Source organism: Ptychodera flava, chromosome 3 (genome assembly GCF_041260155.1).
Source record: "Ptychodera flava strain L36383 chromosome 3, AS_Pfla_20210202, whole genome shotgun sequence".
NCBI lineage: Eukaryota > Metazoa > Hemichordata > Enteropneusta > Ptychoderidae > Ptychodera > Ptychodera flava.
Window position 1 is genome coordinate 49,986,562 of NC_091930.1, and position 14,970 is coordinate 50,001,531.

Here is a 14,970-nt window from a genome sequence, read left to right on the forward strand (position 1 = left end):
TTGGGCTGGCGTGGTACATGCCAAACTGAATTATCAAAATGTGCGACTTTGAGCAAAGTTATCGAATACAGTCAAGCCGTCTCTCTATGTAGGCGCGTCTACTTGACGAGTTTTAATTACGTCCCTTAAAGTTGCAACACTTTTTGTCAGTCCCACGCGGCGTCAGTTCCGGACATTTCATCATCAGAATTTTAAAGTTTGCTACATTCCCTCGGCCAATTGAGACAAAATCTTCGATAGAAAAGGCTATTTTTCATGCCTGGCGCTACAAGTTGCATCTTGGGTCAACCCCATCCATCGTACCACCTTTGCAATCTGTTGAAAACAGTGCTTATTTTTTTCAATTTGGTGGGAACTCAATTTTAAGTAGCACAATGTCTGCGTAAACAAAAGTGGCGCGAATTATTTGGATAAATATAACAAGTTTTGCAATTAATTGTTACATTGTAGCAAACCTATGTAATTAAATGTGCGCACAGTTAATGTACTTTTGATAGAACACGCATACTTTAACACTGAAAGAAAAAAAAATATTTGAAAATTAAAACACAAAACACCACATTTTCATGTTTTCTTTTCCTTAGGCATAGACACTCGAACATTTTTGTTTAGAGTGTCTAGTGCTTTAAGTACATAACAGACAGTCACGATGAAACGAATGGACGCAATTAGACCCCCATCTGGTGAGAGGGGTACCCAATTTTGTTATAAATTTTTCGGAATGAGTAACAACCTACTGAAAACGGGCTTGAGACCAATTATCTTTTGATGACCTTTCAATGAAAAACATAAAAGTGTCTTTATTCCTTTTTACATTTGAAAAAGAGATCAAAGGAAAACCGTTGGACGCGTTTTGCCACGGATTAAATTGTGTTGTATATATATATATATATATATATATATATATATATATATATATATATATATATATATTATATATATATATATATATATATATGGGTTACTGGATAAACGATATTACAATTCCATCTCTACAACATTGTATGGTAAGCCCCTGAACTCTCTTATCAGTAGACAAGTCTCCTGACTAATGAGTCTATATATATTAACATATGTAGAATTTACTAATCGATTGATATTAATAAATAGTAAAAAACGTTACTCTTTATTTATCAAGAGAAAAAGTTACCTCGTACACATTAAACGCTTTTTTGTTTATGTTTTTAATTTAATGAAAAAAAAAACGGGTCACTGTCGAAGAATAATAAGAATATGTGGTCAATAATACACTGTTACATTATTTCTTTTGTCGAAATGAATGCCTACATAAGTGTTATCATATTTAAATATCACATTTCATGACATTTAATGTTAACTCTGACTTTAGGCAAAGCCGGTAAGATTGCAGTTGATGTCGGCAAGTCAAGGAAATCCGACAGAAAGGATAAAACAGAAAAAGAAGAGGCTGAAGTCAATAAAGGTATTTCTGCACAGCGCAGTAAAAGCAATGTTCTATTTCTGAAATGTCCATAGTTGTTGATTCTTGTTTGTAGCATAAGAAGAGAAGAAAAGGTAACAGTAAAATCCAGCTAATATCGCAGTTTTACTTGATTGATAACTGTAATGTATGAGGGCGAACGAAAATATCATTTCGTGTTGTAATAAATCTTACAAAGGAATAAAAAACTGCACTTATACTGATAAGAATATTGAGGCCAATTTTTCGTTATCTTTCATATTCAGCTGCTTAAGGTCGATTTAAACTGTAAGATGAATGCATACATGTAAAACGCAAATATTCTATGACGTAATCACACTGGTTTATTCAGTAGCTGAGCAACCAGGTAGCGATGGAGACATGGCCGAGAGTACCAGTGATAAGAATTTAAGTAGTGGAAGAATACGACGGAAAGGTAAGTAGATTGATAGATACATAATTTTGTTTGGTGGTGACACTTTGAAACCAGATCAGAGCATTTGTTGAACAGCGTTGATTTATCAGCATTGGTTATTTATCGAGTATAATGGTACGTCGCATACATATAAATGATTATAGTAAAGATCTAGAAAAAGTCAGTTTGAAGATTACGAGACGCATGAAACTTAAGAAACATGTATTATTACTTTGAAATTGAAGTAATTTATATTAATACAGATACATTTAACCATTTATCACCATGCCTTTTGGTATCAAGTATTAATTTAAATTAAAATTTCCCATGAGGATATCTATTTCACACATTGCTGACTACTTGGAATGTAGGATCGACGGTGTGAGAAAAATCGATACCACACTCTCAAAAACCGTCCAAGTATGTACTCCACGAGCTCTAGTTGGATCATAAACAGCCTTTTTCCATATTATTATATACCTATGCCCTGTATTGTATCTGTACTGAGTTCAGTGACATGATTTATCATGTTGATTTGCATGTCAATAAAGTGATACGCCTTGTTGATTTGCATATGAAAGGAATGATCAGCGCGTCTTTCTTTCATTCAATTGAATATTTGCATATGAAAAAGTGATACGACCTGTTGATTTACATAACACAGCCTGATACGGCCTGTGATTTGCATACTGGACTACTTGGAAGGGTGGCGCCCTAATCAAAACAAACCATGGTGCCCGTCTATGATTTTGACTTTTACGATATCATGTCCGATCTCCAAAAGTGGCAGGGTTTTGAAGCATAGGGAAATGCGGGGTAACTAATAAAACATCATGTATTCATGGTAAATGCGTTCTGGAAAATAATACCAAAAACAACACTTGAATGTACCGTACGGATTCGGTAGATATCCTACATGTTTGATGACAGAGTTCAAGCATTTCTCTGCTCAACCGTAAAATAATTGTCAATGAGCCAGCCGATAGATTACGTCAGACGCTAGTATATCAATCCGCCGTAGCAAGATGACGCAAACAAATCTAGTCCATCAAGAAAAACCACAGTGAAATGTATCATATTTTAATATACGAGATTTATTCATTCAATAACGTGGGCATAGGTATATGATAAAGAGGTTATCCCTCGATATCACCTCTTGGTAGGGTCGTATTGCTGCTCGTGCGGTTGTTGGCCGCATCACACTCGTCTTCGACTCGTGTGATGCGGCCCACAACCGCACTCGCAGCAATACGACCCACGAAGAGGTGATATCGAGGGATAACCTCATATTATCCAATGGCACGATGAGTAATACACGGACGACTAAGCAGGTCAAGTAAGCAGGTCAGAGTACAGGGAGGGGGCGCAGATGATGACGTTGTCGTGATTTTAAATAACGTTGTACGTTGTTTTGTGACCCCGTGATGGTGACAGACTCACACAAAACCGAGAATTTTCCAAATAATAGGTGAACATAGGCACCTTGGGAAATTTTGTAATTTTTGTTTTCTCTGTTGGACATCAGTCCGTATTAGATGTTGAAGTATCGGCATGCGAACACGTCTCAGAGATCGAGTTTAAGTTAGTACGCTACCATTCTATGTAGGAGAGCGCCCTCTTTTGTCCAGAAGATGTACATGTTCCTTTTAGACTACCTAACCTGGTGAGCGTAAATAATAGGTCAAAATGGCAAAAAATCATGCTAGTGACCTTATAATATTTCTTTCAGAAGTTTTATGAATCAAAACAACCGAAATTAGTTTTTTGCACTGAACAAATCGACAGTTATTTTATTTTGAAAGATCAGTAGAGAATAATTAACAATTGTAGCTCTGACATAATATCAGTAAGCTAGAGGGTCAAATCTCAGGTCTAACAAAATTCACCTTTTTTCGTCACTTTTTGCTTTTTAGTAAGAAAATTTGCGTGGTGACCCAAACTTTTTTTGCTTCTAAATCACAGAGCACTGATCTGTTTGATAGATATTGCTGTAATTTTTAAAATTTTGAAATTATTTTGTGCATTTACATGAAGTTTATATTTTAAAAAAAGACTAATTTTACAGTTAAATGATAAAGTTAGGGTCTAATATATAATTTTCAAGACAAGACATCACAAATTTTAGTTGATTGTCCTAGCTCAGCTGTCCTGGCGATGCAAAAATGTGGTATGCACACTGGGTTCTGTTAATCGTTTGCGATAAAATAAAGATTCTGCTGGTAAGTGCAAATTTCGCAAAATGGGAGATTTAGTGGTTTTCTGTCAATTTTGGCATGTGTTTTTTCAACTGTTACAATTTTGCATGGGTACCCCATATTTTGTTCATATCTTTGCAATGTACACATAAAGATTATTTCAGAAAAGTCAACTTCAAGAATGTCCCAACATTTTTTGGAATGGTAGCGTACCTCCTTAAGGTAAAGTGCGACGAATTCGGACGCCCACGCGCTTTAGAACGTTTGTGCCCAGATTTCACTCCAGCTGCCGAAATGGGTTATTTTGTAGCGCATGTATTTAACATCACCTGTCATTGTTGAAATTGCGCTTTTACCTAATTTTCTGACCCAGTCTCTTAGAATACATATGACCTTAACCTTGTCATATTTTGACCCCCTAGGAAGCTGGTTTTTATTCAATATGAGCGCAAAATTAACATTTCTCTCCCATTTACATGGCGCATATTACCCATTCACCTGGAGATATTGTAAAAAGTAGCGTGGTGACACCCTTTTATTAAAGGTGTAAACTAAATGGTATTTTGTCCGGATTTTATTCGCCAAGTTTGGTCAAAATGACACCATTCAAGCGACAGGAAGAAAGTTCGAAATTATGTAGTGATATAATTTCGATATCGTCATTTTGTAATCGATACTTATGTTAAAATTTCTTTACAAACATCATGAAAAACTATACATTCGATAGATATGGATCTTAATCCTTGGTATTTATTAAAATTAACTCATTTGCTAAGCGTTTTATAATTGCTTTCTTTAGTTTAAGTGAATTATATCATTTTTATTCATTTCTAACGACGCCATTTTAACGTCCGTTTCCATGGAAACGAGCGTGGTGACCCCCATTTTTTATTTCATTTTGCACTTGCACAACTTCAAGAATATTTGTGCAAAGTTTCAAGAAAATGACACCACAACCTAATTTTGACATTATTCGTAGTGCTTCAACTTAAGTGACACGAAATACTGGTGGACTAAATGCGATAGCCACAATATAGCTACTTCGATATATCATTATCTATATATATATATATATATATATATATATATATATATATATATATATATATATATATATATATAATATATATATATATATCTATATATATAAATATATTATATATATAATATATATATATATATATATATATATATATATATATATATATATATATATATATATATATATATATATATACCCTCTAGATAACTCTTACCTTGACTTATTGAACTAAGGGCAATGTCATTATTATATATTTATGTATAACAAAGTCTACAGATATTGTCATGGGAAATTACAGCCCTCGATGCCGAAAGTAGAGCGTTATAAATAATAACACAAAGTATTTCGGGTACAAAGTAATATTGCCTGTTACTTACATTTTTGTTTTTCTCACACATTTTGCGGAACGATTGCATTTGCGTGTCTCGAAGGTGTTATCAGTGAGGCAGGTGGAACTTTTTGTTGACTCCTGTAGAGGCTCCGGTCTTGTAAATGACACACCTCTGGCTTGATAGTCACCTTTTACGGGCACAAAGACTTGTCCCTGTGCACACTCTGACTTTCAAAATGTCACGAGATACGTAATATTATTTATTGAATTTCAACACTGCCTAAAATCATTTCACCCTAAATAATACAGTTTTCTATGCATGGATGTCTGTGGGGGAAACTTGAAAATTCTGTTCCAAGACAATCTAGTTATATCTAGTTACATATCTGCATTTAGACATTTTTTTCATTTTTGATATAAATGTATTTGAGAAGATAAGGGTCGTTAGAAGTGCAAATGATAGAGGCAAAATAAGAAGGTGTGATTGTAGAGGGTAAACATGAACGCTACTGGGATAAATCGAGGAAGTTCTGGTAAGGTCATGGCAAATTTTAAGCTTAAAACTTTAGCAGGGGGAAGTTCATATTTGTCAAAATATAAAATAGGTTGATGGTCACATTTCAAATAGGGCTATAGAGGTCACATTTTATATAATGAAACCCCTGAATTCTACTCCGACCCTCCCTCCCTGCAATTACACGTTTCCGATGAAACTGTTCTTTGACAGTTGCAATGTAGTTGAGTGGTCCTGGTGTGTTAATCGACAATGAACTCGGCTGGTCACTTAATCCAGTTCCATCCACCCCCTCTTTATGTTTCTGAAGACCAATGATAGTGCCCCGTTGGACTAATATAATCAATATTGTGACCATACTCCACCGATTGGGCCTCGCATAGTTGACAGGTACACCGTCCTTGGATTGGTTAATGCGTTGTGAATACCTAGGTCGTCCGGTCAGAGCACGCGCTTGCATCGAACGCGTTCTGTTGTGGTTTCATAGTGATTGAGTTTTAGCAGTATCATAAGTCGAAAAGTTTAAAACAATTTAGTTTGTTTCCTTTTCCATGGAAAAAAATCAAGTCTTTTAGCAATAACCGGAATTGCCAAATATGTATAAAACCAAAAGGAGTTCAAAAGATTATTCTTTTTATCACGTATGCTTTAGGAAAACAAGGAAAAATGTAATCCACGAAACATAATATTTAACGCGTTCTACTTCAACTAATGTACTGTCTGTAAGGCTTCACGAAAAATCAAGTTCATGAATTCACAAATTTGCCACGCCAGTATATAATTAGCTTTGGGGTCTTCAAAATATTCCATTACGAATTGGCAATATATGGTGAGCCCGGAGACTGAAAGCCACACCTGTAAATCTTATTTACCGCGCAGCTAAATCTACGGTTGCAAATGACGAGGACGGTTATGGTGATGTATATTCTTATAATCCGCATACTATACAAAGTAAAATCGGTGAATTTACTTGCATGTAGCTTGTCTCAATGACACATTTGCTGAGCATTGGCCATCAGTAAATAACCTGACATATAACTTGCTTGATTAATCAGTTCTTACTTTGCCATTAAACAGAATATTTACTGCCTAGAACCACGTTTAAACTAGCACAGCAAAATGTATGTGTGCTCTTATAAAAGCTTATTGGTCACTTCAGGTCAAATTGAAATAAAAGTGGAACCAGACGGTATCATTCCAAAGAGAGGTAAAAGTGTGGCGGAAGTTGATGCTGCCTTCTTCTCCAACAAACAAACAAAAGAAAACGCTGTACTGGTTGGGAAACAACTAGACCAACGCCATAAACATATGGAGTTACATGATATGGGTGAAGGAAGCATTTCCTATATCATGGATTGCCAGTCATCGGAAGCCCTGGAGTCTTTGATGGATGACTATTCAAGTGGAAGTCTTCACAGGATGGTGAAGAGTACATTCCTGTCTGAGAGTCTGCTGGATGAAATTGGAGCACTATACCTGTCATTGGGAACATCTATAGACTATGAAGAGTATCTGCTATGTCAGGAGGAATTGGAAGGTATGTTCAAATGGCGATTATATATCATAAGTATCGGATTAAACATTAATGATGCGGATGATAGATAGGTTAAGTGCCTTTCCAACCTCTGCGAATAGGGCATTTGTGTAAAAGTTGTTTGGTAATCTGATCTTAAGATAGATGTATTGGCTCTTTTAATTTAATGCATATTTAATGTATATGTAAATGTTAAGATGATGTGCCTTAAGGTAGCGACATACCCTATACACACTTTCAGATTGTTACTTTTCTCAGTAATAGAAGTCCCAAACCCTAATAAAGTATACATTTTCCAATAGCCCTGATATTTGGAAATCCGGCCGTGCACATGCAGTACACGGTCATTATTCGCATAAAAGTCACGTGACAAGGGTTGTGCTGAACTTTCCAAACTAGGTTTCCCTCCCTATAGAAACATGCTGCAAGATTTCAGTTGAAATTTATGCAATGACAAGCCTTAGCAATACCCTTCAAATTCGTGCCAGCGATTTTTCCTCCAAGTCTCCATTCAAATTATATGACTCAACAATTACAAAATCTTGAAAAGCACTGTGGTCTAACACCTTCAATAGTGTATAACAAAAAAAGACATATAATGAAAATCCCATGACATGGATTTGAAGGATATTACCAAGGCTTGTCAATGTACACATTTCAACCGGAAATCTTGCAGCCTGTTCGCCAAAGCGAGGACAAATCGATTTTTGGAAGGTTCAGCAAAAGCTTGTCACGTGACCATTATGAAAATATTGACTGTGTATTGTGTATTGTGTATCGGATTTCCTAATATCAAGGCTTTCAGAAAGTATATAATGTTTTAGGATTTTGGACTTCTGTAACTGAGAAAAAAAATAAAAATCTGAAAGTGTCTATAGGGTATGTCGCTACCTTAAGGTGGTATGCGCCCTAAAAATAAAAGACTTACACGTTCACTAAAATTTTCATCAAAGACTTTTTCAATTATTCTCTTTGAAAATCACAAATAAAAATTCGAGGTCACTGCAAATTCTGGTACTAGAGAAACAGATTACCCAAGATTTACCAATGTCTCAGAAGAAAGCTCCATTAACTTAGGAATACCCGACTTCCCTAGAGGATCAATTTCACAGACCTGCCTTTCCTACAATGGCACTACAATGGCACCAGTTGGATTAGATAATCATAACAAGGGAACATTCACACCTTGGGGATTAAAGTCTTCTGTTTGTCACCCGAGTTGGTCAGGCGAGAACTCGGGTTCCAGGTACCATGCAAGTTAATGCAGCCTTCCCCTAATGTGAAATTCAAATGACCACTTTTCCCGTGCTAACGCTCCGGAGAAAATTAATTTTTGTATTTTCGAAAAACTAAGACGGTGAAAACTTTTTACAACAAGAGCTTTACAATGACTCCCCGCAAGTGGTAGCTCAGAAAAGAATTGAAAGCTGTTTGGTACTCCGAGTATCTGTCCTCAAGGCACATTGTACCTTAAATACATGTGACACAGTTAAAAATATCTTAAGACCGATCTGATTAGATAACTGTTATAACTCGAAAAGATGTATCGACTTTTACTTTCGTCAGTGATTTACCCTTCCCAATTCTTCTCTGATATTCAAAAAAGTGATTATTAAATGTCAATTCCCTTGTTTGACTTTGAAGATATCAAAAGTTAATTATGACACAGCACGAATTTAGTTATATCAAAAATTTATTGTCGTTCACAATTGTAATTAACATCTGTATTCAGGTAACGACATCTACCATCTGCCTATTGAAGTCATCGAAGAGATGAATGAGGAAATCAAATCAGACATTCTAAGAGAACAGGTCGATGTTACAATGAGGCAACAAACAACAAGGCAGAAAGCTACAGACAGAGATATCCTAAGAGCAATGTCGACGAACGAGAGAGAGGGAGACAAACTGAACTTAATAACTTATGAATGAATGGATCAAGATACAGACTGAATTACAACAACTGAATGCCTCTTATTCTGAATTGGTTTTTGATCGACAAGAGTTCGTCCGAAACACAGGGGCCATAATCGATGAAGTAGATATTCCTGTAGGGATAAAGCAAGAATTGATGATGGCATTCCAGAAGTCCTGCCTTTGGTCCAGACAAGACGGCAAGCCTGATCAAAAGCTGGTGATAGAGGGCGATGTACTAATGGAGTATGTTGAGAACATCGTTCATGACTTTGACATTCCTACCAAAGGGAAACAAGACATAATAGAGCAATTCAGGAAGTGGTACGGCAAAGTCAGGGAAGGCGACCGCCAAGGCCAGTTTGACTGCAAAACAAGAGGATCTACAAGAGCGTATCCAGGCAATCGTTGATGACGCTGATACTCCTGATGAACAGAAAGAAGTCTATCATCAGTTGAGGCAGGTCGAAAGAGGTAGGTAGATCCACATCAGAATGAAACGTTTGGAATGTGGGGCTATTGTACCTCCCTCTTATCCTTCAGTTGGGAAATACTGTTAACAATGTACTATGGAGATGTATCGAAGAGAAAGTGGCAAATAAATTGATCGTTATGGGGTCGTTAATTGGCTCAGGCATGTCTGAGATATCTCATGGACGGACAGCACGGACACACAGATTGCTGGTACCGAAACCATAAGTTCCCTGGACTTCCCCCCTGGGGACTACAAGATATGAACTGAATATGCTCACGTGTTTCGGGATACATTGCTTCAGTATATATTGCAGTTGTCTGTGAATTTGAATATTTGCCATGTTTCGCCACTTTGGGTCAAGTTGAACGAGTATATCCTGAATTAGGAAAGTTATTAAATATTCAGAATAGGAATTAGCTGCAGTAAAAACGCTTAATTACTTTCTATAGTGAGTATAATTGTAACTCCAATGTACATAGCAACTTTCGTCAACTTTGGTCAAGCCAATCAACTATATAGACCCTAATTAAGGAAGTTCATTAAATATGCATATTAGAAATAAGCTGCGGTAAAAATCAAAATAATATGTGTATCATAGTATCACCAATGTTCATAGCAAGTTTCGTCAAGCTAGGTCAAGGCAATCAAGATATATATACCCAATAAGCGAAGTTCATTAAATATGCAAAATGGTAATTGGATGCACTAAAAATGTTTAATGAACTTCAATAATGTTGTATTATAGTATCCTCCATGAACATAGCAAATTTGGTCAAGTTTAGTCGAGGCAATCAAGATATATAGCCCAAATTATGTGATGTTCATTAATATGCAAATGAGGAATGGACTGAAGTTAAAATGCTTAACGACTTTCAGTAATGTTAAATAATAGTATTTTCAAGATACATACCAAGTTTATTTTCAATTTTTATTTAGTCAATGCATATATATATATATATATATATATATATATATATATATATATATATATATATATATATATATATATATTCCTAATTAGGAAGTCAAAAATCAATATGCAAATAAGCAACTAACTTTCATGCAACACCCTAATATCTTTCATGGCTGATAAATCCTTGTGTGATAAATATTTGTAGCAAATCTCATCCAATTCTGTTCAGCTGTTCTCAATGTATGTATGTTTTTTCTAAAATCATTAATTATGCAAATGAGCAACCACAACCACAACCACAAAAAACCAAACAATTCTTGTTATTTAATATTTGAAGCTATGAACGATATTTGATTTAAATCTGTTCACCGTTCTTGAGATATTGTATACAGACAAATAGAGACACACAGAGAGAGACATAGCTAAACCATAAGCGCACGTGTGATACAAATGAGCTAAAAAGGAAAATATAAATTACACTGACAGATACTTATAAACTTAATATAAAACTCAGATAAACGATTGTTCCAAAATTTTTTTAAACTTCACACTTTAAATTGACCTGTTCACACGGAACAAACTCCACTTGTGTCAAGAGATAATTCTCCATTCAAAATACCAGTTAAACATGGAGTGATTCTCAAGTTTTGGCAGTAAAAGAATAGAAATGCAGACAGACATTTATCCATGCATGCATGTTTGTATGCGTGCATATTTACATACATACATACATACATACATACATACATACATACATACATACATACATACATACATACATACATACATAAATACATACATACATACGTACATACATACATACATACATACATACATACATACATACATACATACATACATACATACATACATACATACATACATACATACATACATACATACATACATACATACATACATACATACATACATACATACATACATACATACATACATACATACATACATACATACATACATACATACATACATACATACATACATACAAACATACATACATACATACATACATACATACATACATACATACATACATACACACATGCATACATACATACATACATGCATGCATACATACATAAATACTTACATTTAAAACTAGTCTACTATTTCTTTCTATACAAACTTCACTGAGGATACCATTATACAATTCTGATGAAACATGAGATTTTCAGTACTATGCAATACCTTAACTCCATAACTTAATAGTCAATAATTGATACTTTAAAAGTTTCTAATACTATCCCACACATATAAACCAAAGCACACCCGGCCTTTGCCATGAGGAGTAAGCACTCATGTGTGTCCACCACTCTCTCTGAATACTCAGAGCTGAGTAATCAGAGAGAGTGGTGGACACACATGAGTGCTTACTCCTCATGGCAAAGGCCAGGTATGCTTTGTTTTATACATTGGATTGTATCAGAAACTTGTTATTGACTATACTTATAAACAAACAAACAAAAAAAATAAGCAAACACATTTCTTTATTGACAAACATGAAACATGAATACATCTCTCATACATCAGTAATAAAAGGCAAACATAAACGTGCAAATCCCTCTGACCACAAAACAATTCATTCAGAACAAAACACCAAAATTTCGCTTCATATTGCAACCTTATATTGCACAAATGTTGGTAACAGCTCTGGGTGAACCTGAAGCTGTAGATTACACCAATCTATACCAGTACACAGAACCAATGTTATGAATACTGAGTCCATACATAATCCATACATGAGTCATGCTTTAAAGAGACTTTAAGATAGATCGCACTCGGGCACAGACATTCGGACTCTCAAACTTTTCTCTTCTGATATACCACATGTGAGGGTTCATTCTAAAGCTCTTGGTGAAAGAAAACTTTTCACCGGCTTAGTTTTTCGAAATTCGAAAAATTTTTATATTTTCTTCATAGAGTTAACACAGGGACGGCGGCCATTTTGAATTTCTAATATCGGAAATCTTGGGTAATTTGTTTCTCTAGTACTAAAATTTGCACGGTGACCCCCTACTTTTATTCTTGATTTTGAAAGAGAATGATTGAAAGATTCTTTGAGGAAAGTTAGAGCCAAAGTTTAAGTCTTTCACTTTCGAGGTGCATACTAACTTAAGGGAAAAGTTGGAGTAAAAAATTTCTGAACGGTAACAGTGTCATGACTGACACATAAAAATTGAACAAATATAAACTAAGAAAAAGATCATTACCGATATGTAGCATTAGTTGATTTAGCAAGTCACATTAAACATTTAAAAATGTTATTATGTTTGGTGAAATTTATTGCATTAAGAGAGAGTCTGTGAGAAAGCTATTCTTAAAATATTCTTATTGGAATTTCATCACCATTTTCATAACTCACAATCAAGAAATCAATGGGAGGCCAAAACCACATGAAGACAACTGCCTCATAAAATATGACAAAAATGAGAAATGTGTTCCATAATGAAATAATGAAAGAAACTTTGACACAGTAAAAATTGAGAAGAAAGCAAAAAAAGGAAATACCTAAATTGGGAAAAGGTAAATGTACTACAATGACAATCCATGTGTCATACATTAACTTTGAAATAACTATCACTTTATGATCACTTTATGATTTTCAAGGGGCATCCATTTTCCCCAAGAAAAATTGGGGGGCAGACAAGAATACCACAAACTTTAAGGGAGAACTAAGGAAAAAACACATCAATCAAAATGTTTGCCAGAAGTCCTGATCTACAAAATTACGCATGACTGTCAAAAACTATATGCTGAAAAATTTACTAATTTGCTAGCTCCTACGTGAAAAATGGTTTGATTTTCAAATAATTCTGTATGTGCATCCAGAAGATCATGTGCATCAATACTACGGTGCCAGATTATTGAAATTGACCATAGCATATGTACACAAGCAATTCGCTGTAGTTCAAGAAGTGATCTCAGTGTGTATGAATGAAGAGAACTGTTGGTAGGCTCACACATTGTGTAATGATACTAATACTTTAGAATCCCATTCGTTCTGATTTGTATGATCAAAGATTTCTCAGTGGAAGATGGAAGAAAAGGCCCAAAAGAACAAATTAACATGTTTTGTTTCCTGTTCAATATATTGGGAGGGGGCTCATGATATATATATATATATATATATATATATATATATATATATATATATATATATATATATATATATATATATATATATATATATATATAAAATATTGGGAGGGGCCATGGAAAAAACCCAGGAAATATGAGGGGGACCAAGGAATTCTCCATAATTTACAGGGGGAGGGGATGGAAAATCTCACCAGGAAAATAGAAAATCTTCCAGGCCCCCTGGAAGTAAATTCTGAACACTCCCTAAAGTGGAAAGAAATGAACCACATGTTACCATGTAATGGTACTCAGAGCTGTGTGGTTTTGGTCACAAATGTCAGCTGCCAGTAATTAGAGTAATGAAGAATGGCATGTCTGTGGTTGTGAGTGTCTTCATCAGATTATCCATCACTATCAGTGTCAAACCTGGCAACTGCCATTCATTCTGTTGTCACTGTCATCAGAGTCTGTGAGAGTTTGAACTCTTGATTCAATGTCAAAAGTTGTCCAGAATATCTATCAGGATCACCATCAGTTTCTAAACTGGCAGCTAGCTGCCATTGTAGGTATGTCATCATCATCAATACTGCCCTCACAGTCCAAGTAGAATTCCACTGCAGATTCATCATTACAAGTCAATCAGAATATCCATCACCATCAGTTTCAAACTGTGACAGCTGTGATATACCCGAATCACTACTTTCGACGAGCAGACATGTTTACATTGCATTGTGGGAAATATCGCTGACGTCATAGGGGTCATTCGTGCCAAATGTGCCGCGGCGCGGCCTCAACATACGTACGCATGCATGCAGGGTGTTTGAATATCAAAACAAACAGCGTCGATGTACCGTACTTTCATGCGCGTACAAGACAAACGTCTGTCGACTTGTATCACGACAAAATTCCACATCTAGGGCGATATTTTTCATATATGTTATTTATTTTTTATGAAGGTAAACGTGCGGGGCAACCCCAGCCTAGCCCTAGGCCTGGTTTGAAAATAAGGCTTACGAAACACACATGATACAGAACTGACACTAACACAAACACGAGATCCATAACAGAGAAAAAGATACAGACTATCAAAATTGTTTCTT

At 35.3% G+C, this 14,970-nt stretch overlaps 1 protein-coding gene across 1 annotated transcript; it reads left to right on the forward strand.

The window, feature by feature from the left end:
- The first annotated feature begins 649 nt into the window (after positions 1-649).
- LOC139129380 (uncharacterized) lies at positions 650-9,401 on the forward strand. Its single transcript, XM_070695014.1, has 5 exons — positions 650-683; positions 1,349-1,441; positions 1,794-1,874; positions 7,095-7,472; positions 9,202-9,401. Exons 1-5 carry the CDS (start codon positions 650-652, stop codon positions 9,399-9,401), a joined length of 786 nt encoding a protein of 261 aa, XP_070551115.1.
- Positions 9,402-14,970: the final 5,569 nt, after the last annotated feature.